Source organism: Kogia breviceps, chromosome 14 (genome assembly GCF_026419965.1).
Source record: "Kogia breviceps isolate mKogBre1 chromosome 14, mKogBre1 haplotype 1, whole genome shotgun sequence".
NCBI lineage: Eukaryota > Metazoa > Chordata > Mammalia > Artiodactyla > Physeteridae > Kogia > Kogia breviceps.
The window spans coordinates 27,533,603-27,561,344 of record NC_081323.1 but is presented as its reverse complement, the minus strand read 5'-3'; the positions used below and the strand labels follow the sequence as shown (position 1 = coordinate 27,561,344).

Sequence of the window (27,742 nt, the reverse complement as noted above, 5' to 3'; positions counted from 1 at the left end):
CACAAGCCTCCTGGGAAGCCTGAGGGTGGGTCAGATGAGGCCTCCGCGAGGCAGAGCTGGGGAGCCCTGTGGAGCTACACTTAGACTCCCCAGAAGTGACCTGGGCGCCTGTCTGGCCTTTCTGTGGCAAATGCAGAAGCTGTGACCAGAGATGTCACCTGACTTGTTGGTGGTCACACAACCAGATAAAGACAGGGAGCTGGCCTCTGGGTCCTCGGCCCTTGCTTGGACTCCCACGACCCGGGCACCTGAATGGTGGTCACGAGGTCTGGGGCCCACAGCCAGCCACGGATCAGCGGGTGAGCGAGAAGGGTCGGCTTCTGAGACTCAATCCAGGCATGTGGTGCTGTGGTCAGGCTGGGCATCCATCTGCCAGCCACACCCCCCCCACCCCACCTCGGCCCCAAATCCCATACAGAGCCTCACTCCCGGCTCTAGTCCAGGAGCTCCTAATGCTGCTCCAGGTCTCGGGCCCTGAGGGGCAGGCAGCAGGCTTAGCCTGCTGGGAAAGGGTGACCAGGTGGGACTTGCAGCCAGAAATCTCCTGCACCGCCCCCCTGCCCTCAGGGCACGGGGAGGGGTTATCTGTCCCCAGGGACAGTGCAGTCCTTCTCGGCTTTGCTTATGGCTCCTTCCCTCTTTCTTGGGCTCCTTTTTCTTGTGTTGAAGGGGAGCATCGGGAGGATGGAGGGGTCTCTGGCCAGCACGGCTGCAGTAGGGGTCCCAGGAGCTTCTGGAGAGCTGAGACCCTGACCTGCTGGGAGCCCTGATCCTCCCGCCCACAGGGTTGCAAGAGCTCCTGACCCTGGTGGCCGCACCTCTTCTCTGCGCTCCCCGCCCCCAATATGCCCACGCTCAGAAAGAAAACCTGAGCCTGAGTGTCTGCTGGGAGGTGTCCGCGAACCTGCACGTCCCGTAGGGGGTGCTGCCATCCCCCTTCCTTAGAGCTGAGTTTGTTTAAAGTTGGCCAGGCCTGGGGTGGGGTGGCCAGAACTTGATTGCTGAGGTTAGACACACCCCTGCCCAGCTGGCCCCACGGAGCCACCATTGGTCTCCGATCCTTGTCCCTCCCCTGAAGGGCTGAGGACATGTTCCTGGGGTGAAACCCCAGTGGCTGCCCTAAGCTCTGTGGCCGACCACCCTCACGCCCCACGCGCCCCGCCTGCAGGAGGAGTCCGAGAAGCAGCTCAGCCTGACGGAGGCCCAGACCAGGGAGGCCCTGCTGGCCCTGCTCCCGGGCCTCTCTGCCCCCGCCCACCAGGTAGGAGGGGAGGCAGCTCCTGGGGGACCCTTGTGGGGGTGGGGGGGGCACGTCCCGCCTGACCTTGAATGTTTTTGTCACAGAATTATGTCGAGTGGCTGCAGGAGCTCAAAGAGAAAGGCCCAGAGCTGCTGAAGCAGCCACCAGCGAACACGGAGCCCCCGGTGAGCGCAGCCGCTGTCACTCACGCCCTGCCCTGTCCACGGGATGGAGGGTGCCTGGAGCCAGCCATTGGGTTTTGGCTCAGCAGGCCCCTGTCCTGCCCTCCGCTCTCAGGACCTGGCTGCCAAGCTGAGGGAGGCGGAGGAAACGCAGAGCAGCCTCCAGGCCGAGTGCGACCAGTACCGCAGCATCCTGGCCGAGACGGTGAGGCCTGGGCTCTGTGACCTTGGGCGAGTCACTGCCTCTCTCTGGGCCCAGTTTCTTTGGCTGAATGGTGAAGGGGGTGAGCTCCAGTTGAAGGTCTGGGGCACAGTCTGGGAAGGCATAGGGCAGCGTTCAACTTGAATCCGCTTTCCCGTGACTCCAGGGGCCACGCTCGCTCAGCCTCCCTCTGCAATGGCCGGTCCTGGGTTCCCTGTCCCGGGCCGCTGAGGCCCACCTGGTGCAAACCCACCGGAGACGAGAGTCCTGACAACCTTGTTCACACACCAGCTGGGGTCCCCCCTCCAGAACTGTACCCCCTCCTCCCGCACAGCCAGCCGCACTGGGATCCGAGCTGGGTGGTTGAGGGGGATTGGGAGCAGCCACGGGTGTGTGTGTGGGGGGGCCTCCAGGCCCTGCTCAGTGCCGTCCCCGCAGGAGGCCATGCTCAAAGCCCTGCAGAAGAGCGTGGAGGAGGAGGAGCAGGTGTGGAATGCCCGGGTGAGCGCCACGGAGGAGGAGCTCCAGAAGGTACGGGACGGCCCCCAGTCTCCCCAGGGCCCACCTTCCCTCAGAACCCAAACTCCACTCCCTCAGAATGCCATACAATCTGGGGGGAACGCCCACGGGGTTATCTGGGTCACTTGGGAGTCACGTTTGCTGGGTTTTGGTGATGCCACATAAAGTGTCATTGCGGAATGACCACCAACTGAGTCCTGGTCTCAAGGAGACCCCCCCCCCAGCCCCACCCCCAGGAAGGAGGCTGCTGGTCATACCTGGGGGTGGGGGGGGCGAGGGCACCACAGGGCTTCCCGGGAGGTGGGGTGCATCCCAGGACGGACCCCCGGGGCTCGTGCTTGACGGCGCTCCCCCTTCTTGCTTTGTAGTCGCGGGTCACAGTGAAGCATCTCGAAGAGACTGTTGGGAAGCTGAAAGGGGAACTTGAAAGTGCTGATCAGGTGCGTGTGGCCGCTGTCCGGAGGGCTGCCATCCTGCTACAGAGGCTCCTCTAGCAGCTTTCCTTCCCCGACCGTGCGTCCCTGCTTGTCCTTAATGAGCCGTTACGACCTCGGGGTGGCTGGGCCCTGGTGCACCATGGCTTCTGCTGTGGCCTCATGAACCATGGGAGGGTTGCCGGGTGGCCCCGCCACACTCCGCACCCTCCTTGCAAGTAAATCTAAAAGTTGCTGAGGTCTGAGAACACGTGCGGCCCCAGGGTGCCTCTTCAGGAGGTGTTTGGCCTGGGGGGCACACCCCTGCATGGCCTCAGTTGGCTCGTAGCCATTAGGCCACGGGGGCCCCTCTCAGCCCTTGTCCCAGGGCCTGGTGGCTCCAGCGCCCTGTCCCCGTGGCCCGTGCCCTCCCGCTGGCCGGCTCGAGGCTCCTGATGTGTGTCATGTCCAGGTGAGGGAGCACACGTCACATCTGGAGGCCGAGCTGGAGAAGCACATGGCGGCCGCGAGCGCTGAGTGCCAGAACTACGCCACGGAGGTGGCAGGGGTGAGTGTCCCAGTGCGGGTGGGCTGGTGGGGGCCCCACGGCCAGGTCAGGGGGCAGCCAGGTTAGCCTGGCAGCGAGAGGATCTCTCTACCCGCTGTGGAGACACCATCTCTGCGGAGAAGGCATTTAAATCTGACAGTGTTTTCTGATTCGGGTAGCAGAGAGCACAAGCCTGGCACCCCCGATCCTGGTTCGATCTCTGACTTCTGGCCTCCCTTTGCAAAAGCCAATCCACAAACATTTATGAAGGCGTGTACGGAACACGATCCTTCCTCCGTCTTCAAAAAAGAGCATAAGTTCCCGGGGGGCCTGCACCCACCCCTCCCCCACGCCCCGCAGGCCCTCTGGGTGGCATTTGTGGATGTGCTTGGTTGGGTGTGAGGTGCTGACTCACCGGAACTGACTCTCTCTCTCCTTTTCTCCCACCACTCGGGTCTGTTTTCTGTCTAAGTTGAGGCAGCTTTTATTAGAATCTCAGTCTCAGCTGGATGCAGCCAAGAGTGAAGCCCAGAAACAAAGCGACGAGCTTGCCCTGGTGAGCGAACTGGTGTGGCCGGCATGTGCCCTGGGGTCGGGTGTGTGTTTCTGCGTCTTATCAAAGGGGACATGCGCCGGTCTGTGGTTGGGCCCGGTGTGGACAGCCCCTCACGTTTGCTCCATGCTGCACACTGGGCCTGTGGCTGCTGGGACCACGGGGCTCCAGGTCTGTGCTGGGGGCTTTGGGGGGGGGGTCTGCCCCGTGGCCTTCTGTGGGACTAGGGTCCTCCCTCACCCAGCGGTGGCTCAGGTCAGTTCAGTCAGATCTGCGGTGTGCAGGGCGGCCTGCTCCACGCTGGGTGGTACCAGGTGGCCCGTCCGCAGCCGCGCGGAGCTCCCAGCCACACAAGGGCCTCTGGTTCTTCCGGTTTTCAGCCTTGATGTGTGACTCTGGTCCCCGCTCCTTGGCCATGTCAGCCTGGCCTTGTAGTGGGGGGGGGGGGGGCGCCACTGGTTCCAGTACCAGGCCTGTGAGGGGCTGGCGTTCCCAAAACAGCATCCACCAAGCAGCCCCCTCGCTGGGTGCATGCTCTGGCTCCCCGGGTGCCCCGTCCGGTCTGGGCCTGACCGGGGACCATCGCCCCCGAGGGCAGGTGCTGAGTCTGAGGGCCACTCTCCAAAGCCATGTCCAAGCCAGGCCGGCCTGGGCCACATGCAGAGGACACGCCCCAAGTTTCTCCTCGTCACTGGCCTCTGCGGTCTGCTGTCGACCTTTGGGGCTGTTGGCAGGAGGAAAGGACTTGGAGGGTCAGGCCCCACACACTTGGGGTGGCTCTGTCAGGGGCCCCCCCAGAGCCCCGCTGGGAAGCTTCACCCGAGCTTTGTGGGTGACACTGCTGCCCCTTCAGATTTGAGGCTCAGTGGTCTGGGGCTTAGGGCCTCTGGCAGTGGAGCTCAGGGGTGAGGGGACCTTATGAGGTAAGAGTGTCAGCTCGTCGGGGACCCCACAAAAGGCCCTGACTGGGGACCACATCCAGGAGAAGCGGGAGGCAGGCAGCAGTGTCTGCACCGAGCCCACCGGCCAGCTGCCGTTCTTGATTCTATAGCCCCGCGCATACCGCGTCCTTTGGGGGGTGGGGGGTCACCTGGCTCCTGGCGTGGGGGGCTCCGTGCCGCTGGCCTTGCCATGGAGCATGCGCGTGGGGTCAGCCCGGGCCCATTGCGGGCTCCTCGGCCACAGGTTGGCTCGGGTGAGGGCTCGTGGTGCTGGCTGTCCTGCCCCAGGGAACCTGCATGGGAGCCAACACAGGCTGCAGTTGTCAGAGCAGGCCCCCGTGGGCTTTGGCTACTGAGAGCACCTGCCGTCCTCCTGTGGGCGTGCATCCAGCTATGTCAGGCACAAACCCACCCTCCCTGTTCCAGGTCAGGCAGCAGTTGAGTGAGATGAAGAGCCACGTAGAGGATGGTGATGTAGCCGGGTCCCCGGCTGTCCCCCCAGAGGCCCCCTCAGCGGAGCAGGACCCCATCGAGGTTAGGGTGGTGAGCCCGTCCCCAGGTGTCCGTCACTGACCGCCAGGGACGGCAGCCTCTGCTCTGGGTAAACTCCGGTCACTCGGAGCTCCCGGCCCTACTGCCCAGATGCCCGACTCAGGATACCAGAGAGGGAGGCGGGTGGGGGGCTGGGGCATCACTGGTGGGGTCCTTGCCCTCCGGTCCCGATCCGGACGGCGGCTACCCAGAGCCTTGCCGGGGTGGGAATGCCAACAGGGCTTGTGCGGGAGCCTAGGCTTCTCTGTCCTGGGGTCTCAGCAGAGGGGCTGTGTCCGCGTCTCTTCTCAGCCATACCAGCTTCCGTCCCCAGGGGTTGGGGCCCTGCCTCCCCCAGGGGGGGCTTCAGGCACATGGGCCTCCCCGCTCGGTCGTCCCAGGCAGGGCAGGGTCGAGGGGGCCCTGGGCACAGCCATAAGATGTGGCCCCATGCCTGAGGCTGCCCGGAGCCCTGGGCGCCCAGGAGGGTCCCCCCCCCAGGTTCCGAGCATGTTTGCTTGTTTGCACGCAGCTGAAGATGCAGCTGGAGCGGACGGAAGCCATCCTGGAGGACGAACAGACACAGCGGCAGAAGCTTGCGGCCGAGTTCGAGGAGGTCAGGCTGCCCGGCTTCGACAGAGCTTCTCTGGGTCAGGGTCAGGGTGGCGGGTCTGGGGGGGTCGAGCTGCGTCCCGCCCCAGGGGGTATCGCTGCGCCATCGTCACCCACCTCCTGTCCACGTGGGGCCTGACCTGCCGCCCCGCTCTATCCAGGCTCAGCTCGTGTCGAGTCGTCTACAGGGGGAGTTGGAGAAGCTCCGCTGCACCAGTGCCCTTGGGTCCTCAGAGGCGGAGGAGGCCACACGGCTCAAGGTACAAGGTTCCCCGGAGGCCCCTTGGGCAGCGTCCAGCCTAATTTGGAGGTTGGCGAGGTCGGGGGGATCCCTAAGTCTCCAGTGTCACAGCTGGAGGCCACCAGTGTGACGATTTAAATCAAGTAGAACTGAAACTGAGCTCCGTCACCCTGGCCACAGGGCAGGTGCTCAGCAGCCAGTGCCCGACCCTGAAGCACAGCACTGTGACCCAGAGGCCGCGTCCTCAAACCCTCGGCCCCACAGGCGCAGCCAGGTGGCCTTCCTGCTGTGCGTCACATGAAGGCTGATCCCCTTCAATCCTTTGACCCACAGGAGAGACTAGAAAAGGAGAAGAAATTAACCAGTGACCTGGGATGCGCTGCCACCAAACTACAGGAGCTTTTGAAGACGACCCAGGAGCAGCTGGCAAAGGAGAAAGACACGGTGAAGAAGCTGCAGGAGCAGCTGGACGGACCAGTGAGTGCCACCGGCCACCCCCTTCGGGGTTGGGCAGGGCTGGGTGCCCCGGAATGCCTGAAAGCTGCCCACGGGCGGCTCCTCCAGCCCCAGGGGCCTCTCAAGGTGGTAGGTGGTAGGTAGGGTGGTGTAGGGACGAGGCCCCTAGGCCCAGCCTGCCCCTCCCCTGCCCTCTGTTCACAGGAGGCCGGCAGCAGCAGCTCCAAGGAGGGAACCTCTGTCTGAGCTTCCTGCAGAAAAAGAAGTCACTGTTCAACTTACCAAAATGCCTTACACATTCCTGACCAATAAACAAACCAACACAGCGTTATCTGGGCCCAACTTGGGTAGCTCTGAGAAGCCATAGAGACGGGAGTCTCTTAGCACCAGAAGTAGCTCTTCCAGACCCCAGTTTGTAAAAGAATCTTTGTCACATTCGAGAAACACTATTCCCTAGGACCAGCCCTGGACCACCGGCCAGCAGACGCCAAAGCCCTCAGCAGCTGTGACAGACCCGGGTGTGTGCTAGGGGGCCGGGACCTTGGGGTGTGTATGTCAATCGATCAGTGCAATTGTTGTCTTTTGTGGGGTTGGCGGTCGGGCCGTGGGCAGTCCGGGTGGTGAGTCCTGGAGGCTGCAGCGCAGACTAGGGTCACAGCCCAGCGAGGCAGCAGTTCTCACCCCTGGAAGAAGTTGCCACCACAACTGACTGACGTGTGACCTCCTGGGTGTTGATGCCATTAAAACCCGCGTGTCGCCCGGCACTTTGGGAGAGAATGAGTGTGGTTTCTGGTCCCCCCGCGCTTTCCCCACCCGGGCCCCAGCTCCCACCGGGCAGGATGAGGGAGCAGGGCCTGTGACACCTGGTGGCCAGATGCCCTGTGGGCCCCCACCCTGAGGAACTGAGGCGGTTCCCTAGCAGGGCTGTGGGCAGCCTAGGCTGTCATGTGAAGTGAGTTCCAGGGATGAGCACAGACCTGGGCAAACATCCACGCTGCAAGAGGACTGGCCCAGGGCCGGGGTGGGCAGCCAGCTGAACTTGGGGTGATCCTCGGACCCACTGTGTTCTGAGGGGCCCACAGAATCTTTGGTCAGGAGGTGTGTCAGGAGCTTTGTAAGGAACCTGGGGCTTAAGCGAAAATAAATGGATTTACAGGGCAGGGTGACAGGAGAGCATTTGCATCCACCTAGGAACAGAAGGTGAATCAGAGCAACCCCGGGGGTCTTGCTGGTACTTTCAGCTCAATTCCAGGACCCATAATCCTGGGAGAGGGGTCTGATGGGCTGAACTTAGACTGCAGTTACAACCAAATGGAAGGGAGGGTGGTGCTTCCAGGGAAAGCAGCTGAGTACTGGGGTCTCACCACCTGCTTGAGAAGCTCTGCATCCCACGCATTGCAGTGCTGGGTTTGACTCCTCTCTCCGGTGGCTGTCACAGGAGCCTCGGGACCTTGGGGAGGGAAAAATCAGGGTGCTGCCCCAGGCCCCACGCAAGCCACTGCCAGAGGGCAGGCAGTGCTGATCTCAGTCTGCACAACCAAGACCTGGGCCTGGCTTTCAGGGCACTTGGTACGCGGGCCACCTGGCCCTGCTATGTGGCACTTGTATGTTGCAACTGTGTTGGGATAAGGGTGCTGGAAACTCTGGGATGGTTCCCCAGAGATGTGAGCGGAAAAGCCGGAGTTCAGCATAGAGGTGCTGTCAGGAAGGAGGAGGGGTCAAGGCCAAGGGGACAGTGGTGCAGAGGCACACAGGGTGAGTGTCTGGGAGGGCCCTGTGTAGCCAGGTCATGAAGTCAAGGGGTTAGACGGGGGCACTGGGAGCCACTGAGGGGGACAGTCATGCCCCTCCCTGAACCCTGCAGGGGGCTAAGGTGGAGAGGGAGCCCACGGGACGTAGGACACAGTTTCTGGCCAGGAGCCCAAGCAGAAGTGACTGATGACACCTGACCCGGCCACAGGCCTGCCCACAGGCTCAGCTCTCACGTGACATCTTTAAGTGCCCGTGGGAGGGGATCCTCCCCTATCCTGCAAAGAACCCTGCAGAAGTGAGAGTGGCTCACCTGGTGAAAGGCTGAGCAGGCTTCAGGCCCGCCTCTAACACCAGCCAAGGTCAGGAGGCCTGGGGAGGTTTGTGAGCATGGAGCCCACGGCCGGCTCACGACTCACCCTCTGGCACCCAGGGACCTTCACGCAAAGGTGGGGGTTTGGGGCCGTTTTCTGGTGGGAAACAGGCCGGCCTCATGCTCCAAACCAGGTCTCTGGCATCAAGAGCGGCCACCGTGAGCCCAGGAGCCTGCGTTTCCACTAAGCTCCCCTCCCTCACCACACCAGCTGCAGAACTGATGACCCTGTCGCTGGGCAGAAGCCCCCTGAAGGCACAGGAATGGGTCACTTCCGGGAAGGAAGCCACAGGAGACCCTGGGGATGCCGAGCTGCTGCCTTTGGGCTCTGTCCTCAGACCGCCTGGTGGGGCCCAACATCCACCTGTGGAGATGAGGCAGCTCAGGGCAGGGTGAGCCCCCCACCCCCACCCCTGCCCTGAGGCTCAGCAGCAGCTCCCGGCTGGCCAGCAGGGGGAGCCCACGGGCCTCACCATCCCTGGGCCAGGTCCCACCCTCGGGCTGGGGGGGGCGGGGAGAAGCTGCCCTCACAGACCTGGCCAGTGTCTCAGGCCCCGACAGGAGAGCTGGGCACTCTGACAGCATCTGGTCCAAAGTTCCCCTGCAGAGGCTCCCGGGTTGACCTGAAGCTCAGGGTCACGAGGCCCATCAACATCCCCTCCAGACCCAGAAGCCCCGTCACGGTGGTGGCAGCTTTCTGGACTAGCTTCCTCCAGTCACCTCTGCATGAGGGTCAATAAAATGCACAAACACCGGGATGCCTGGCCTGCAGGCAGCAAAGACACAAGATCCTAGAAGCCACCAGACACTCCACAAACGCCTTCTCTTTGAGCTTCCTGCAGGTTTGGGGCCAAAAGGACTCAAAACCCAAAAGAAGAGTTGTTTTCCTTCCCGCCCTAAATCGAACAAAATCTCAGAACTCCAGATTTTAGAAGTGAAGAACTCGCCAGGGGCGTGATGGGAATAGCTTAGGACCATAAAACGAGACCTGAGCTGTCCAGCTGTGCCGCCCATGAGCTGTGTGACCTTAGACAAATTACTTTACCTCTCTGGACTGGCTACTACAGACTAAGTCCCCTCCTGCTGTCCCTCCAGCCAACCATGCAGTGACCCTTCTTCCAGCTGCAGCCCGGCTGGAACTTGGTCTAAAGACTGTTTGCACATTTCAGAAGTGCCCCCAAGTCATGACAAAGTGATGAGTCTGCCCTTGGGCATATCCAGGCTCTGACAGTCCAAAGGGCACGAACTGGTGAAGAAACAGAAGCTGCACTTCTGTGTGTGGACCAGCCAGCACTCTGAGGAGTTCTAAAAAAAGGAAACCACTCGACTAAGCCTAATCTTATTGAGTCACTGTGTTCACTATTTTCTTAGAGATTAATATTCTCTGAGTAACAAACTTTACAGTCAAGCTCTGAACTAATGTTAGCAGTGGCTTTATTTGCTTCTTCCTTGGGACAAAAGAGTAATGATTAAATGAACCCTAACTCAGCTTTCCACACACACTTCTGCAATGTGTTAACACTTATAAAAGTGTAAATGTGTTGAAAGCAGAGAATACCTGTGGTTTTATTCCTCACCAATGTCAGCTGAGGTCTCAAAACTCTAATTTTGCAGCAGAATTACCCGGAGTGCTGGTTAGCAGGATTCTTGGGCCCCAACCTCAGGAATCCAAAAGTTCCCCTAGGCAGAGATATAAGTGACTATTAGCATTTCCCAATTCCTGGAGTCAAGTGGAGCGCTGGGAGCTGTTTACATCACATCACATCCCTGTGCTCGAAACCCTCCCCACGGCAGACCCCCCGCCCCGACATACCTGCACGGAGGAGTGGTGGTACTCATACAGGTGGGGCCACATGTCACAAGGTGAAGCCACAGAAAAGACCTTCTTCTCCGTCTAGACTCCTGGTTCTACCTACAAAGCTGATTCTTGAAAAGGGCAGTCTTGGGCCTGCAGCGCTTCTCGGAGGCCTGTTAATGTACACTCAACTAAAAGCACTGCTTTGCAGAAGAGAAAACAAATTCAGGATGAAAGAATGACAAGCAGCTTATTGGTAAGCCAGTAGCCAGCACTATTTTCTAGATAATTTTAAAAGAAGTACTTTGATCAAAGTGTATCCTATTTTGGCTCCCAAATAAATCAGAGAGGAGACAAAAGCCTGGCATTTGGATAAACATTTGGAATAAGAGAAAGACTCCCAACTTTTATACCAACTTTTTCATTCAATCAGAGGAGGAGGGAGCTGTGGCCTTAACACTAATTGTCCAAAATACCCAAACCTCCACACCTAACCCCACACATGGAAGGCAAAATCCTTTATCCCCAATTCAGCCATGAATAATTACACGAGAGAGAAATTAAAAATGCTTCCTTTATTACATAAAGCCAGTACTACTACTTCTAAATTCCACTGTTTGTGCATCTCTGTGTTGTTCAGTGTTACGCCTGTGACGTGAAAGGCAGTCACTTCCAGGTGTCCTCAGCGTGGCTTCCCGTGGCTGTCGGCCGTCACACCTGCTCCCCGCTTCAGACAGTCGGCAAACTACTCTAGGAAATGAAGAAGCTTGCCCAGACCCCAGAGTAAACATAATGTTCTTCCAAACCTTATTGTACCAGAAGCAACACAGTTCTGAAGGAGACACAATTAAAGACATCCCGGTATCCCAGTCTGTCAATACACCACCACCTCACCATTTTCATCAACAAAGTGGATTTACACTGGAGCCCAAATTTGCATTATAATTCACTGTTACAAGACACTGCACATTTTCCAGATTTCCAAGATGCAAGGTCACTCTCGGAACAGCCTCCCGACTAGACCAGCGAGCAGCTGCAGGTGTGCCAACTACGTGCATAAAGTAGTGCTGCTGTGCAAGATCAGTGCTGGTTCTAAGCAGTCTCCACCACACGTCTGATAGAATCTTACGTAGTTAGTAAGTACGTTAGTGCTGTTACATGTCGTGAGGAGAATTATTTTCCATTATTCAGTTTAGCTCAACAGAGAAAAAAGAATTTGGGCCAAAATTATAACCAGATTACGACCAATTCTCTAAGCAAAAGAAACAAAGTTAACTGCTGAGGTTAATGAAGATGCAGTAATTCTCTTCATGTGGCCTTGGACTGTTCTGTGAACTGCACTATTAAAAATCATGAGCTTAACAAAAATCTTTACAAGTCAACTAATCAAAACAGGCATTTGGCCAGTAAGAATTTAATTTCACACCAATACAACTTTAGAATTTAGATTTATTTAGGGCCATTTGCACATGTTCATAGAATAGTTTACCCTAGCAAATGACAAGACAGCTCCCCTCAGCGAGTCCCTGGCCTAAATGTATCAGCTTTACTTACATAGCAAAAGGATAACATTAAACGCGGAAGCTTTCAGTTTGTGGCACCGAGTGATGGTCTACACAGGGCATCCTTCAAAAGCTACAATTAAGGATCCACCTAGCTTTTCAGCAATACAAGCCCGATTGAGGTCTTCTGGCCCGTTTGCTTGACATTCATGTTTTATGCCTAGGGATGAAAAACAACAATTCTATTTAGAATTATGGCAGTAGCTTACGAACTTCTCTAAGATATCAAACTGTTTTAAAAGACCAGTTAAAACGTGGGTGGGAAAGCCGTGTCATATACAAACCACGGAATACCACACAGTGACAAGTAATCTGTAACCACATGCATCATCACAAATAACTCTCACAGACTAATGCTGACAACAAGAAGCCAGACTTAATAGCGTATGTTCTAGACAGTTCCACTCGTATAACACAAAATCAGCCAGAGCTACCTTATGCTGTTAGGAGCCAGGGGACTGGTGTCCCTGGGGGCAAGAAGTAGGGGCAGTGGTGTGAGGAGGGGCACCAGGAAGGCTTCAGGGCAGTCATTAAACCAGGAAACCATAATTCACGTACGCTTTTCTACAGATGCATTGTATTTCAACAAAAAGCAGGTTGAGGAATAATTTTTCTTGGTTTTTGAAATATACATAAACATATCAATTTGATGTTTTGATTGTACAGTTGATTTAGTCAACTGAATTGAGGAGTAAGAGCACTTACAAATGGGATCACTTCTGCTCTAGAAAACAGGTCTCCAGTGGCACCACACAATACATCTAAGAAATCTATCACAATGAAGACTATGTAAAATGTTTTACAGATCGCCTTCTCATAAAAATTACACCACCACACTGCACAAAAGGAGCTCAATTATGGAATCATATACAGTAGCTTCTCTGTAATCAGCTGCTCTCTTTTAAACAGCTGCATTTTCTGATTTTCCATAATTTTAAGACCATTTCTTAAGCTCCAGTCAGCTTCTGGACCACTCAGGACTGACTGGAGAAAGCCAGCGATGGTTTCACCAGGAAAAAAGCCACCAGGGAGATGGTCCTTCACATCAGCAGATCAAGTCCACGGAGCAGCTCCTTTACTGGAATGCACCGCAGAGCGAGGAGGAGGAATCCACTCCAATGCCCTCTGGGGTGCCCTGTGCCAGTGCTGAAGCTAAGGGGTCAGGTCAAAACACCAGTTCCGCGGCCAGTGCACACACTTCTAGGGGGCAGCCCGACACCAAACCAAGCACACGAGGAGCCTGACAAGGACTGCATGATGCAGGACAGGAAGCGAGAATTTTGTTTTCCCAAGTAAAACAAGCTAGAGCAAACCTGATCTACTACAAGAATATAAAAATCAGTCACAGTAAAACAAACAAAATGAAAATGACCCTAGGCCAAGCCCTTGTGACCGCGGCTCTCCCAGCTGTCTGAAGCAGCCACAGCAGGAAGGCAGGGGGCCACCTCTTCTACTGTGCACCTCCTGTTCACAGCTGGGAGAGCCCAGCCCGTGGAGGTCACACAGCAGTCAGATGACAAGCTTAGCCCTCAGCGGCCTAAGGGCACTTACTTGCCCCATGCTCTGTCCATCATACCAACATCTCCTCCTGGCTGGAGACAGTAAGTGAGTCCAGGCCATCTCATCAGGATCCCAATCACCCAGCAGCAAGTCAAATATAACTGGCCAGCCCAAGGACTGAGGCCACTTTCCCTTGGACACAGATGAGCCTATAACCTAAAATCACACCATTCCAAATAAAAGCCAGTGGCAAGAGCAGCCCTTCCCATTTATGAACATTTCCTTTGTGCAACTTTGTTCTGTCAACTACATTCAGAGGCAACAGCAAATTTATTACTTAGTATGACCAGTTAGTCCCCACCTGCTACATAAGAAACTTGACAGCATCTCAAACTAGTTTCACACCAGACTGAACAGGAGTATGCACACAGCATCGAGGGAACAGAATATCGAACACAGGCCTTTCGGCCCAGGGTGGCCTGCGCAAGGCAGAGACGTGCAGAGAGCCGGGTCGGCCTCCAGGGTTTTCCTCTAAACAAGCAGTGATGCCCTCCCTCTGTGGCTGGGGCCCTCCAAGGAGAGTAAGGTGCTTCTTAGAAAAGGTGGTCCCCATGCCAGGGCTCACGACACCGCCGAATACCTGGAAGTCAACTAGACCTTACCTTGAAATTTCTTTTTGATCGCATCCTTGGAGCTCGCATAGATCATTTTACTTTTCAGAGGTGCTAGTTCTGGAGCCCTGGATACAGAAGCGTCAAAGAAGAAAAACAGTGGTTTAGAGAAAGTTCAATTTACATCTTGTCAAACATCTGCAGCAGTGGGCAGGGAGGGTCCTCAGAATCTTCTGAGAGAGCTTCTCTAACTACACAATTTTTCCATTTCCACTCCTCGGACCGTGGTGGCTGAGCATATACAGAATAACTCAGGTTGACCAAGGTGGGGAAAAAAGTTGAGGACCAATGATTAGAAATCAGTTAATGGCGCTAGAATAAAAGAAACAACATTGGATAATTCACTGTATGACCCAACTGTTTTCTTGAAAATAATTGTTTTTCATTTGTATCAAGAAACGCTTGAGTTCAGGCTAATAACTACCATCTTTGTATGAGGTTTTTAATACTTTCTGGTGGAAAAGTTTCAAAATACTGAAAAGTACAGAGAATAATCTGTAAGTCAAGTATCTGCCACCCAGAATTAAGAAATGCTAGCAATTTTTGCTTCAGGTTGTTTTCTGGAAAAGAATGTATATAAAGTCCAAGTCCCCTAACTGCCCCTGCCCACCCGGTCCCTTCATTCACATCTGTTCCAGCAGCAAATTCTGACCTCAGGCACTCGTTTTCCATCTCAGTCTAACATAATAAAACATGTCACAAGGATTTCTTTTTCTAAGCTTAATGGCAATTCAGCAATCATTATGTCTTAATTGTTAATACAACTATTATCTTATAATTTACCAAATTTTTAGTGCCTCCCCCTCTTGAATGAATACTGGAAGCACAGCATACGCTTTACCATGTTCTTTACCAGCAACGTTGAAAGTAAGAGAAATACTAACAATGCACAGAAAAATCTCATCTACTCAAACTGCACATCTACGAATGCATTGTCTCTCACTATACACCAAACCTCAGGCCTGCCTGCACTCCACACCACCACGATTCCATTTAGCTGCCATATTTCCAGGACATTCCACAGTCATGAACACTGTGGCCCGGTGGGGCCCTCACCTAGTCTCTGCCGCCCACACAGCGGGCTGAGTCTATTCTTGGGCACAAGGCAAAGGGCAGTTTCTCGGTCTCTCAGCACATATTCCTCACAACTCTGAGGTCCAAAGAGGGAGGCAAAGCCACAACAAGGACCTCAGATGCACCAGCTACAAAATTAAGTGGGTGCTTTTCTTATGCAAAATAGGTCAGGGACAAAAAAAGCTTTAGCTGTTCTGATTTTACTCTAACCAGAAGTAAGAGCCGTTCCCTGGGCCCTAAACAGAGCCTGTTATGGAAAACTCCTATAAGGTTTTATCTTTCTTTTAAAAAGTAGTAATGCAAAAATAAAACACTGCACTAACACTGAATCTTCTCTTCTTCATTCTACTTTTATTTTCCAAATGTTCTTTAATAAGGATGTATCATTTTCATAGTGGAAAAAAAGGATAAAAATCCAGGATAAAAAATAGTGCAAATGAAGGAAATATTAACCAATTTAAAAGCTTAAACCTTTACCTGCCATATCTGCCACTCAAGAGTAAATCCCAGAGGAGCCAGGGCTTTAGCTGTTTTTTTCACAGCTATTTTCCCAGCCCTAACACAATGCCTGGCATGTAGCAGAAATAAAAGTTTAAAGGATGCACCTTCATTCAACATGCTCGGTTTTAAGTCTCACTACTATCTTTATGCACTTGTGTCTGTGGCTGCCAGGCTCCTTCCACAGTGAGCGCCCAATACGCGCATCTGACCTCACCAGGTGCAGCCAGGTCTGCAAGGGACTGAGCCGTGGCCTAGGGTTACATTCCCTGAGACCTGAACTCTTTTGACTTCCCAGCCCCATGGTCCCACGTTGTTGGTGGCACACAGCTGAAGAGTTAAGCCCCTCCTTGCCTTGCCCGGCTCAGGCCAAAGTCCAGAGGACACTCACTCCCCCCAAATCAGAGGCTGTTACCACTTCCCCCTTCTGCTTGGAAGCCAGAGAAGATTCTCACTGTGTAAGAATTCCATATCAAGGAATGTACTACATACAATACAATTAAATGAGGAATATAGGGTGACTTTTAAGTCAAGCTTAATCTCAGATATGAACTTATTTGAAAAGACCAGAATAACTAATTTAAACAGCCTCTTAAGGCCATGTAAATCACTTTATAGCACAGTTTCACTATTTACAACAACACTGTCCAGTAAATAGAGCTTTCTGCAGCTAAGGAAATGTTCTGTATTGGTGCTGTGCTACCTAAAAAGGTAGCCACTAGTCACATGTGGCTACTGAGCATTTGAAATGTGGTGATTCAACTGAGAAACTGAACTTCAGACTTTAATTTCAACAGCCCCAAGAGGCTAGTAGCTACCCTACTGGACAGTGTGAATGCAGAGCAAATTCCAGCTGGAGGCCACGCCAGCACCAACTTCAAAGGCAGCAAGCCACAGAGGCACAAGTGAAGCAGGAGGCTGGTTCCTGGCAGGGCGTGTTGGAGAAGAATCTGGTGAGGTGTTAAGCTAACAATAAGAGATTAAACTCTGAGATTTACAAAGGTTCAATATTTCTAACAATGCTTACCACAAAAAAAACATCAGCTCCTCTTTCCTGGATTCTTTTGTTTCGAAGCTTGCATCATACAAAGCATAGCGACAATCTTTTTCAGGAAGCATTCCCACAAAATGCTTGAAAGGATCAGTTATGGTTACACCAATATCTCCAACCAAGATCTCTTTGCCTTCTTCTACAATGATGCACTTTTTGTCTGCACTGAGACAAAAAATGACAGCTTTCTTTCTTTTCTTGATTTCTTCTGGTGTGGAGCACTTCCGAACTTTCATGTCATAAAAAATGCGACATACTTCATCAGCAACTTGCACTCCTGAGGCCTAGAATGAGAAGGGGAAAAAAGTCATAAGGAGGCTTACAGTTTTTATCATGCCAAATACAAAACACTACGTAACTTTTGGTTTATAGACTGGCATACACTTAAATTTTTTAAGGTATATTTACCATCTAATAGGAAGACTAGAAAATCTGAGCTGCAAACACTAATTTCAGTCATTAAACTTTTAAAAAGATTACATATCTAAGCCATGCATCACTATTATGCGGGAGGAGTAAGGGAAGATTCAGCTACAGCAGCTCCTCCAACCCTGAAACCTGGAAAACAGTGCTTCCTGGGGGTCTGAATTAGTTTCTTCTTATACAGGTTGCTCAGAGCCCTGACTGGGGCAGTCATCTCCCCAGTTTTGGTGTTAATAATACCTGAAATTCTTTTCATAACGAATAATAGATGGTCAGAGTGGCTGGGTTGGGAAAATTCCACTCCTACGGCACATCCTTCACTAATAAAAGAACTGAAAGCTCTTTGTTCTACTCACATGTCAGAATTATATGATTAATATCCAGTAACATATCAGTCACATACCTGTAAAATTTCATTTATAAAATTTCCAAGTTTTCAATTAAAATTAGAATAAATGAGATTGCTAGGAGACTAGATCTTAATCGTTCCCACCACAAGAAAAGCAATGATAATTATGTGATGTGATAGAACTGTTAGCTAACCTACGGTGGTAATCATATTGCAATATATAAATGAATCAAAAATCAATACCTTGTAAAACCCTAAGCTTACATAATGTTATATGTCCATTATATCTCGATTAAATATAAATAAATATTTACTGCTATAACAAAGAGGACAGCTTAATTTAGGATTATACTGACTATAGAAAATAACCTTTTACCATGTTATACTTGCTATTCCAAAACGAAGAAGTGGTTACATAAGCTCTTGATAACCAAAGATCTAAAATCACTTTATGATCTTTTCATCTTCTTTAAAGAATGTGTCATTTCCATTAACTTTATAATTTTTTATGCTTCATTAACTACTTTGGTTTGCATGTTAGCTTCTCTAAAGCAAGAATTATAAACTTAATAGAATTTAAATACTAAACAATGCCAAAATGTTAATGATACCCAAAATTAATATCACATCATTTGATTAAATATAAATGCATGTGAGATGAAAAAATAACCTGCACACTAGGAAAAAATATTTGCAAATCGTATATCCAGTAAGAAACTTGTATCCAGAATATATAAAGAAACCTATAACAACAATAAAAAAGACAACCCAATTTAAAAATGTGCAAGCAATTTGAATAGACATTTTATCCAAAGAAGATTTTTAAAAAACGGTAAAGAAGCACTTGGAAAAAATGCTCAACACCATTAGTCATTAGGTAAGTGCACATCAACGCCACAATGAAAAACTACTTCACACCCACTGGGATGGCTGTCGACAGAAACAAATGTTGGTGAGGCTGTTGAGAAACTAGGGCCCTTAAATGTTGCTGAAAGAACTGCAACAACGGTGCAGCAGCTTCAGGAAACCATCTTGCAGCTCCTCAAAACATTAAACATGGAGTTAACACACAGCAACACCACTCCTCGGTATAGACACAGGAGAAATGAAAACGTATGTCCATACAAAAACCTGTGCGTGAAAGTTCATAGCAGCATTATTTCTAACCGCCAAAAAGTAGAAAGAACCCAATGTTTATCAACTGATGAATAAACAAAATATGTCATATCCATACAATGGAATATTATTCAGCCATAACAGAATGAGGTGTTGATACCCGCTACACGACACATGAACCTTGAAAAGCACCATGCTAAGTAAAGGACCAGACATACGAGGCCACACTGCTCACAAGTCTATTCCCTGAAATGTTCAGAACAGTCAAATCCATGGACAGGAAGCAGGTTAGTGGTTTCCAGTGGCGAAGGGGAGAGGGAATGCAAAGTGATTACTAATGGGACGGGCATCTTTTTGGAGTGATGGAATGTTCTGGAATTTGACAGTGGTGATGGATGCACAACTCTGGAAACTTACTGAAAATCAGCGAACTGTACTTTCTGATATGTGAATTATATCTCAATAGAGTTGTTACTTAAAAATGCATGTCAGAATTCTGGGGGTTAAAATACACAAAGATCCTAGCAGTTACTTAGTATTAGGGTAACTGGACCACTTAATCATCTCATTCATTAAAAGAGCTCACCTCAATCCCATCTAATCTAATCTACATCTAATCATAACCCACTTCAATCCTACCTAATCTAATCCTAAATGAACATTTTACTCTAACAAAGAGGAATATATAGAAAATTAAGGCTAGAAAACTACCTCCAAAGTTACACAATCTTACCGCTTTCCTGTTTTAAAAAAATACTACCTTAAACCTTCTTTTACTGCTTTAGGGGTAGTATTGTTCTGATCTTCACAGTTCATCTATGGAAAACAAGTTAAGAATCTTTATTTTGATTTTTTGAATAAAGATGAATAAAATGTTCAAAGTGACAAAAATTAACAAGGAATTAGAAACAGACCCTAATTCCTCTAACTCCCTAGTCCATAATGGTGATCTGTAAATCACATTTGACTAACCCATCTTTAAAAGCATGTAGGAAACATTTGAAGCCTTGAATCCAACCAATTAATATTTGAATGTATCTGTCAATATCTAAGTGAAGTATTTCAAACAACACTCAATTCCGACTTGGAAATTAAATTAATTACATATCAGTAATTGAAAACAGAAAGTAAATGTGTATCCTGCAATCATAATACAACTAACCTCAGCCAAATCTGGCTGTAACAGGCACCTTAAAAGCCTCAGTAAGGAGGAATTCTGGCTTTTTTCTATCTGAAATGAGGAATATGGAGGTTTCTGATGAGGGGAATACTACAGACATTTATGCTTGAGGAAACTTAACACCAAAGACTGTGAAGGAGAAACTGGCAAAGACACTGGAAGCAGGAAGACCACTTCTGAGGCAACTGCCAATTTCCAGAGAAAGCTCTGAACTACAGCAGTGCTGCTGAAAACAAAAACAAATCAAGGACATTTCAAAGCAGAGCCAATACAGCTGAGTGAAACAGGAAGGAAGAGCATCAAAGACGACCCTGGATGGATTCTCCAGACTGGTGACTAGAAAGACTGATGGATAAACAGAAGGGGGAGGATGGGCACAGTTTAACACGTTAATCTTGAAGAATGTGCAAGACATCTAGGTGGAGATGACCAGTTAGTAACTGGAAACAGCACAAATTTTATAGTTAGTCTCCACTTAATTGGTATTTTGGACCAAAGTCAATACCACGGAGGCATATCAACATTAAGTAGCAAAAGAGAAACAAGTCAATGGAATTAAGAAGAAATTATCAGAAGGCTAAGAAGAAAAAGTAAAAAGGGGGAAAAGACCATCCTGGAAGCCAAGGGAAAATATTTCCAGAAGGGAGGTCAGCAATACCAGAAACTGTAAAGTTCAAGAATGACTGGAAACGGACTACTGGCCTTGACGACTGGGCCTCTGAGCATTTCAGGAGACAGAGGGATGGGCAGGAGGCCAGGGCAGTGGGCTGGGGATGCACAGGGAACTGAGGTACAGCAGACAGGATGGCTGATGGCGAAGGGAAGGGGAGGACTGAACGCTGACTTCCAATGCATGGAAGTTGTCTTCCACTGGGGAGATGCGGCCACACTAACAGTTTAAGAGCTTGAAGGAACAAGAGAAAGAAAGCCAAACACTAAAGAAAAAGAAAATACTGAGTATTTCCATTGTCACACACTTCTAAATCATCATTCTATGAGCTAGCTACTATTACTGTTTGCATCCTACAGATGGGGAAATTGAGGCATAGAACGATTAACTTGGCCAGGGTCACACAGAAACTGACAGAAGAACTGAGGTTTGAACTCAGGCAATTTGGCTCCAGAGGATACTTAACCACTCGAACAACACAGTCAGAATGCTAACGAGACTGATGAGATGCAGGGCACAGATGGAGGAGTCAGTCTTAGGAAAGACTAAGCCTTTATTCCTCTAAAATAGGAAGGGGGAGGGCAAAGATTTAGAGTAGCTATGATGGGGAGTTCCAAAGGGAATCCCCTAAGGACCAGCAAAGGGATCCGAGGACCCCACAGGTTCAGTGGGTCAGAGAGGCAACAGTTGAGCAATCTGGCAGAAAGCAGATGCTGATGGCAGTGGTGGTGGAAAGGAAGGACTCTGCATTCTCCCGAGGTATCCACGCTTGAGGTTTCCATCACCTAATCCAAATGACTCGCACATTGTTCAGACTTCTGCCTTTCTGAGCTCACAGCCTTTACACCCAATTGCCTAACATCTGCAGCTGGATGTTTCAAAGGGATCTGATGCTCAGCATGTCCAAAATCAGATACAGGTTGGTCTCCTTCTCATCAGTCTTCCTTTCCCAGTACACACCACCATCCCAGTTTCATATAAGTCCCAAACCTAAGAGACATCCTCAACAATCCTCTACCCTCACCTCACTTAGCCCTTTGAATTTCCAAGTTTTTCTCCAAGATATTCATTTCTCCCCATTTCTGTTGCCATTCTCCCAGCCCAAGCTACCACTGCCTATTACCGGAACTGTGCCAGTAACCTCTCAGGTCACTGCAGGGGAGGGAGACAAGGACACGCGTGCACCCAGGAAGACCACATTCTCCAGCCTTCCTCGCAAGCTCAGCTGGGGCCACAAGACTGAGCCCTGCTAGATGAGAGGTGGGCACCATGATAGAAAGTACTGCCAGGTGTGGCCCTTTAAAGCTGATCTTCAAGCTCTGCCTTCCCCTGCAAAGATGACCGTGGCAGACACACCTCAAGATAGAAGAGGCCTGCCCAACCCCACTGCACTGCACAATAGAGATAAACCTTTACTCTATCATTAGGCCACTGATATTTGGTGTTTAATTTGTCACCCCAAACAAAACAGACTGCTCACGCCCCCTGTGATCCCCTCCACTCTCTGCACTGCAGCCACAGATCTGGAAAAGGAATCCCATCACCGTGCGTAAAACACTTCAGTGGCGGCTTTCCACTGATCTGCGGGTGAAATGGCAGTAACTCTTTGGCAGGCGTGATCCGGCCCCACCCACCTCTGCAGCCCTACCTTACAGCACCTGTGCTTGGAAGTTCAGGAAGCTCACTACCGGCCTTCTGTCAGCTGTCTGCATTCAGGCTCCCTCCTGGCTCGGGGTCTCTGCGCACTGTGCCTCATTCACTCTTTACACCTCAGATCAATTCTCACTTGGAAAACAAGTTGTTTGGGTCAAAACCACTATCACGTGCTTCCATGAGAGCATATGCCTCTAGCCCACAGCACTTACTACAGTCTTGATGTCCTACCTTCAAGATTACTTGACTGTCTCCCCAAAGGGGCAGTAAGCTCCTTAAGACTATATGTCTGTCTTGTTCACTTTTGTGTTCCCTTGAGGAAACCAAGGATAAATGAGACCCTCAAGGAAGTGTACTGATTAGTGGAGAAGATAAAGAGCACATATAGTGCTTCAATACTTGGTAAAACATTCATTATTCCTTGATAAACTCCAACAGAAGGGTGTTTAAAGGAGGTAGAGATCAAACTGGGGGCAGGGAGGGGACGCGGGTAAATCAAGGAGAGTTTGTATGGAAGGTGACTTAAAGCACTCCAAAATAAGGGGGCTGAAAGGATGAAAAGACAGTTCCTGACAAACAGAACGTAGTTTGCCCAGTATGAGAGGAGGAAACCAGGATGTGGACTGGGTTCAGGGGAGAGGCCACCAACGGCAGGCCCAGGAGTCTGGAGGCACTGGGTATTTTTTGGAAAATACACAAAGCCATGCATGAGAGAGCCAGGACAGGAGGAGACTGGGGCAAGGAGACCACCTAAAGGCCACTGCGGTCAGCAAGGCTGGGGCCATGAGGCCTCCACCAGCGTGGCAGGCACAGCACAAGGAAGAGGTGGTGAGGACATCCCCTGTGCTCCACAGCCGCTGGCTGGGAAGGGAAAACAGGGAGGAAGCAGACAGTGACCAGGAGGCGGATTGACATCACCAAATGATCATTTTCTCTCATCTTCCCACTGTGGTGGCTTTAGGGGCTTCGATGTTAGACAAGTACGATTTCTTTACGAGCAGTAACACTGTAATACTAACTTTTGCCCTTGAAAGTAATCTAAAACATGCACGAGGCAACACGTACATTAGATTCAATTGTAATGAATAAAATATGCTTGAATTTGTCAGACCTTGATTTACTTAGTATATACTTGGAATACACTTGATATGGAAGATTAAACAACTGGTGCCTAGACTCTTGATAATGATTTTTATAAAGCTGGACTAAGATAAAACCGCGAGGGCAGACTGGGAAGGCAGGGGACACTGCTCCTCCAGCCAGGCGCCTCTGCCACTGCCCCTCCACCGGCTCACAGGCACCAGCAGGGCTCTTCTTCCACCTTTGACTTGGGGGCAGTGGGGGGGGGGGGGCTGTGAACGGGAAAGCCTGGGATACGGACTAGTGGGGTGGAAAAAAGATAAACTAACCCTTAAGTAACTACAGTTTATTAACTTTTTAGAGGCCAAAAGCAGATAACTTGAAATTAAAGCACCAGAATTATGAGAGCAACAGCTCCACCCAAGCCTCCCCACTAACCAGCTGTGTTACCTCGGGCGTGTCATTTAACATCTCCTGAGTGAATGAGTTCCTTCAACTGATTTGCTTAGGGGCATGCACCAGGTCAGAAGGATCACCTGGGGATCCTGTTAAAATGCAGATTTTGCAGATACTGATTCAGAATATCTGGGGTAGAGTCTGAGATTCTGCATTTCCAATCAGCTCCAGGTGACAATCACTAAACTGTTGCTCTAAAATTTCCAGAAACATTAAAATCTTAGCTCATTGCTATTTTACTTCTTTGCCTACAAGTTTAAAACTTTTATAATGAAGCAGTAGTGATAGAGTACATTATAAAAACTAATAGGCCCAAAGTCAAAGCATTTTTTGGGCCACAGACTCCTGGTAAAGCCTATGTATGGGTCCTTTCTCAACATGGTATTTCAATCAAAATAAAAGATTCAGCATTAAAAAAGAAGCCAATTATATTGAAATACAATTCATCTATCATGATGGTTAAGAATTCCTGTGAGTATTAAATTCTGTGGATTTGTTATCACAGAGACATTTCAATGAATCTCTTAAAATATTCAGAATCATTTGTTCACTGTGATTTTTACCTAATAGAAAAGATCCTCTCCCATAAGTCTCAGTTTTCAGTATTTCTCTAAAATGTTAATTAACATTTTAACTGCTCAGCTGTCAAGAAATCCAAAGTTTATTTTTTTAAAGCAAAACCAAATTCAGTTGCAATTTTAAATTTATTTCTAAAGCGTTATTTATATTCAACTGCAAAGTTTTAACAATAAAGGCCATTAAAGGATACTCTGAAGTAGGACCAAAATCTGCTGCACTGTTGGGAAAGAAAATCTTGAGAGCAAAAATAGATTGCTATTACAAAAGCCTTGTGATTACCTTAAAAAGATATGTTATCCACGACTTCAGTTTCTCTCTGTTCTGTACCAGTGACCACTGGAGAATAACAGTTGCTTTTAGAACTCCACCCCCATGTTAAAATAGTTGCTGTTAAATGATTCTTCACTGTATTTTATCTCACGTGACTACCAGTTTTAACTTGTTCCTGAAGCATAATGGATCTCAAACCTGAGTCTCCTCTGGCAGAGCTTGTGTAAAACACTGATTCAGAGATTAAATGCATACTGTACACGGAGGCACTGTCTTTATATTCAACATTCACCCACTGTACGCTTCTTTAAATAAAGTTACTACTCACAAACAGAGAGGGAAGTAAAAGCTACAAAGACTATGAAACACTGGGTATTTTAAAGTTAAAACAACAACTCTCTCCACTTCTAGAGTAAGGGTGGTAATCTTTGAAAGAAGCTCAAGTTTTCGGATTCAATTATTGTAGACAACGGAACCAGGCCAAAAACGAAATGTGATGGCTTACAGCAGCCTGCCTTTCAACAAAACTTCAGAAACGGTGGTCTATGTCTATACTACCAAACTCAAGTAGGACGCCTGACTGGCTCCATAACTGATGCCAACTACACTTAACCCAATCCTCATTGGAGAAAACAGGAATGAAAGCTATTGTTTTGCCTCAGAAAATTATTAATTTAAAAAAATTATTTTTCTAAGCTGAGAGTCTGAAACATTTGAAAGTAGAATACTGCATAACAGACAAATACAGTTTCCAATTTACAAACACCTGGCAGAAAAATATGGCATTAATTAGGTCCTTTCTCAACCTACCAACTCTTAAAACACCCACCATAACTGCTAATCAAAGGAATTGAGGAGTTTAAAAATGGGTTCACAATTATCCTTTATTTACACCATGCCTTGCACAAGGGCCAAGAGAATCAGAAAATTACTGACTACAGGATATTTAGGCTTTTGGCTACTACAGCTGGTGCCTCTGAGCAATAATGTTCACACAACAAATAAAAAGAGTGACAAGTACTTCAGGGACATTTTTACATGTAAGGTTTAAGAACCTCACAGATCCTGTGTCAAGATGGGAGGCAGAATACATACATTTAATTTATCTCCCTACCAAAACGCCACTGAGAGTTCAAATAAGAATGAATGAAATTAGTCTGAGAAGCATTTAGGTCCCTAGATCCCCTCCTGAACTCCACTCTGCTGCCACCCCACTCCCTGGAATTCTGGAGGTTATTCTCTGGAGGAGGTAAATCATACTGAAAATAGGAAAATAGGTGGCCATATGCAAATGATGCTAAGACACTCCACCTCCAACACCACCTTGAAGCCACGCTGAGCAACAGAACTTTCTGTGATGATACAAATGTTCTCTGTCTGCACTGTCCAATATGGCAGCCACTACCACACATGGCTGAGCACATGAAATATGGCTAATGCAACTGAGGATTTTAAATAGTTTAACATAAAATAACACATAAAATTAACTCAGTATATACCCAAATAGTACATATTGGGTAAACAAATCTATAAAACATTAGTTTTCTGCCTTGGAAAAACACTACACTATTTAGCTTTATGGATGCCTCCTGTCCTCGGAAACCACAGTTACTATACTATGCAGTAAATTAATGCCCCCAAGGGCAAGGATTTCAACTCCAGTTTACTGTAATAATTATGGCCAACTATTTCTCGAGGTAAGGAAGCAATCTTGGGGGGATAAGAGACTTATAATAGTCTCTTTTTTGGCGTGGGGATATTCTGAGTGTTAATTTGGAAGAGTCAAAACAACCAGACAGCTTAAAACTTTTATTTGAAACAGTAATTTCTCCCTGTTCTCTGACGACCACAACTACAGATTTAAAAACCATACTGACATTTGATGTACCTCTCTCCTTTCTTCCCGTGACTATTAAATGGATGAACAGCAAAGACATGAAGAACATAAAGGATGAGAACGGTCTTCTTTAACAGTCAAGATTGAGTCACACCACCTCTTACCATTATCCTCCGCACAACTATCAGCTACAGGTGTGAAGCAAAGTTCACAATGATGAAAACTGGGGCCTGCTGCAGGGCGAGCTAACAGGCTCTGCCTTAAAATCTGTCCCTGCCCAGTAAGTAAAGATCAGTCAGGCAAGCACACAGCAAATCCTCCATCCCTTGATAAGCCCAAAATGTCCAGAGCTGTTGAGTACAGTTTTCTAGACTGTGCCTGGCCAAGGCAGCCAGAAAGAGCTAAATTAAGCCCCTGCTCCACTAGCAAAGAGAGGTGCCTCTTCAGGGCTGCAAAGCTGGCAGCAGCGCCATCTGCCTCCCTCCTGGGGCCGCGCCACCGAGGGAAGCGCCGTTCTGTCGTTTGCGCAAAGTCACTACACAGGCCAGCAGTGAGCCAGAAAATGTTCCAAGTTAACCCTCTGCCCTAATACACTGGCTCATCCCCCAAAGCCAGGGTGACTAAACTGTTACATTTACAGCCAATTTCCACTTGTAGAAGTCCTTCATTCGCTTCACAGCAAAGTATAGACAATGTCCTTGAGACAGCCTATGCAGACCAAACAGCAACTCTCTACTAGCTGTTATGTTTAGAGTTCCACAAAAACAATTTTATGGTTACACCTTACTTAGTAGGGAAAATAACTCATTCAATAACCTAAATTCTAGGAACCACCACCCATACCGCCACCAAAAGAAAAAAAACTTACAGAAAAATCATCTCAACAACCAAAGTAGATTAGATATAATAAAGGCCCAGTTGCTAAACATCATCTCTCTCACTCAGATTGTATGAAATCTTATTTACAGACCATCTTACTAGGTGTACAGTTTCCCCACCGGCTGGGAGGCTGAGAGGCAGGGAGTCAGAAAGGGAGGGCAGGAACAATAAGGAGTTTCATAAACCTGACGGAGAAAGTAACAGCCCCCATTTCTCCCCCAACCCACCCCAAATCTAGATAGAAAAATGGGAGGGGGTAAGAGCAACCAAGGGATAGTAAGCACACTGGCAAATAGTCCTAGGTCTTTCCTGTTTTCTTTCAAGTGCCCAATTTCCTTCAGGATAAAATCCATGCCAAGCCCTTTATGCCCTATCTTTCCAGCTTCCTTTCCCACTTCTCCCTGACGTGTACCCCATAATTCCAGTCATGCACGACCTCTGGGATTCCCTGAATACACCACATTCTCTAGTGATGCTTCACCTTCCTCCTCTCCCCCCAGCCAAGTCCTTCAGGGCTCAGCTCAGGCCTCCTCTCTGGGA

General features: G+C 49.4%; 2 protein-coding genes across 4 annotated transcripts in view; one reads left to right on the top strand and one right to left on the bottom strand.

The window, feature by feature from the left end:
• The window catches only part of RRBP1 (ribosome binding protein 1), a 58,685-nt gene extending 51,471 nt beyond the window's left edge, over positions 1 to 7,214 (top strand). The window contains exons 13-24 of one of the 2 annotated variants that reach the window (XM_059039123.2): positions 1,169 to 1,261; positions 1,345 to 1,425; positions 1,538 to 1,627; positions 2,063 to 2,155; positions 2,512 to 2,583; positions 3,029 to 3,124; positions 3,576 to 3,659; positions 5,024 to 5,131; positions 5,661 to 5,744; positions 5,902 to 6,000; positions 6,315 to 6,458; positions 6,642 to 7,214. In XM_059039123.2, coding sequence (XP_058895106.1) covers positions 1,169 to 1,261; positions 1,345 to 1,425; positions 1,538 to 1,627; positions 2,063 to 2,155; positions 2,512 to 2,583; positions 3,029 to 3,124; positions 3,576 to 3,659; positions 5,024 to 5,131; positions 5,661 to 5,744; positions 5,902 to 6,000; positions 6,315 to 6,458; positions 6,642 to 6,683 — 1,086 coding nt within the window. In that variant the 3' untranslated portion in view covers positions 6,684 to 7,214. The remainder of the gene's footprint in view (positions 1 to 1,168; positions 1,262 to 1,344; positions 1,426 to 1,537; positions 1,628 to 2,062; positions 2,156 to 2,511; positions 2,584 to 3,028; positions 3,125 to 3,575; positions 3,660 to 5,023; positions 5,132 to 5,660; positions 5,745 to 5,901; positions 6,001 to 6,314; positions 6,459 to 6,641) is intronic. The other variant, XM_067014186.1, reaches the window with a different exon arrangement.
• Positions 7,215 to 10,910: 3,696 nt separating this feature from the next.
• DSTN (destrin, actin depolymerizing factor) overlaps positions 10,911 to 27,742 on the bottom strand; it is a 37,699-nt gene continuing 20,867 nt past the window's right edge. The window contains exons 3-6 of one of the 2 annotated variants that reach the window (XR_010836668.1): positions 16,687 to 16,994; positions 14,079 to 14,155; positions 11,909 to 12,076; positions 10,911 to 11,104 (exon numbers count right to left, since the gene is read on the bottom strand). Coding sequence is in view for 1 of the 2 variants with exons in the window: in XM_059039129.2 (XP_058895112.1) it covers positions 11,967 to 12,076; positions 14,079 to 14,155; positions 16,687 to 16,994 (495 nt within the window). In the remaining variant the exon portion in view is untranslated. Of the gene's footprint in view, positions 12,077 to 14,078; positions 14,156 to 16,686; positions 16,995 to 27,742 lie in introns of both variants that reach the window. The other variant, XM_059039129.2, reaches the window with a different exon arrangement.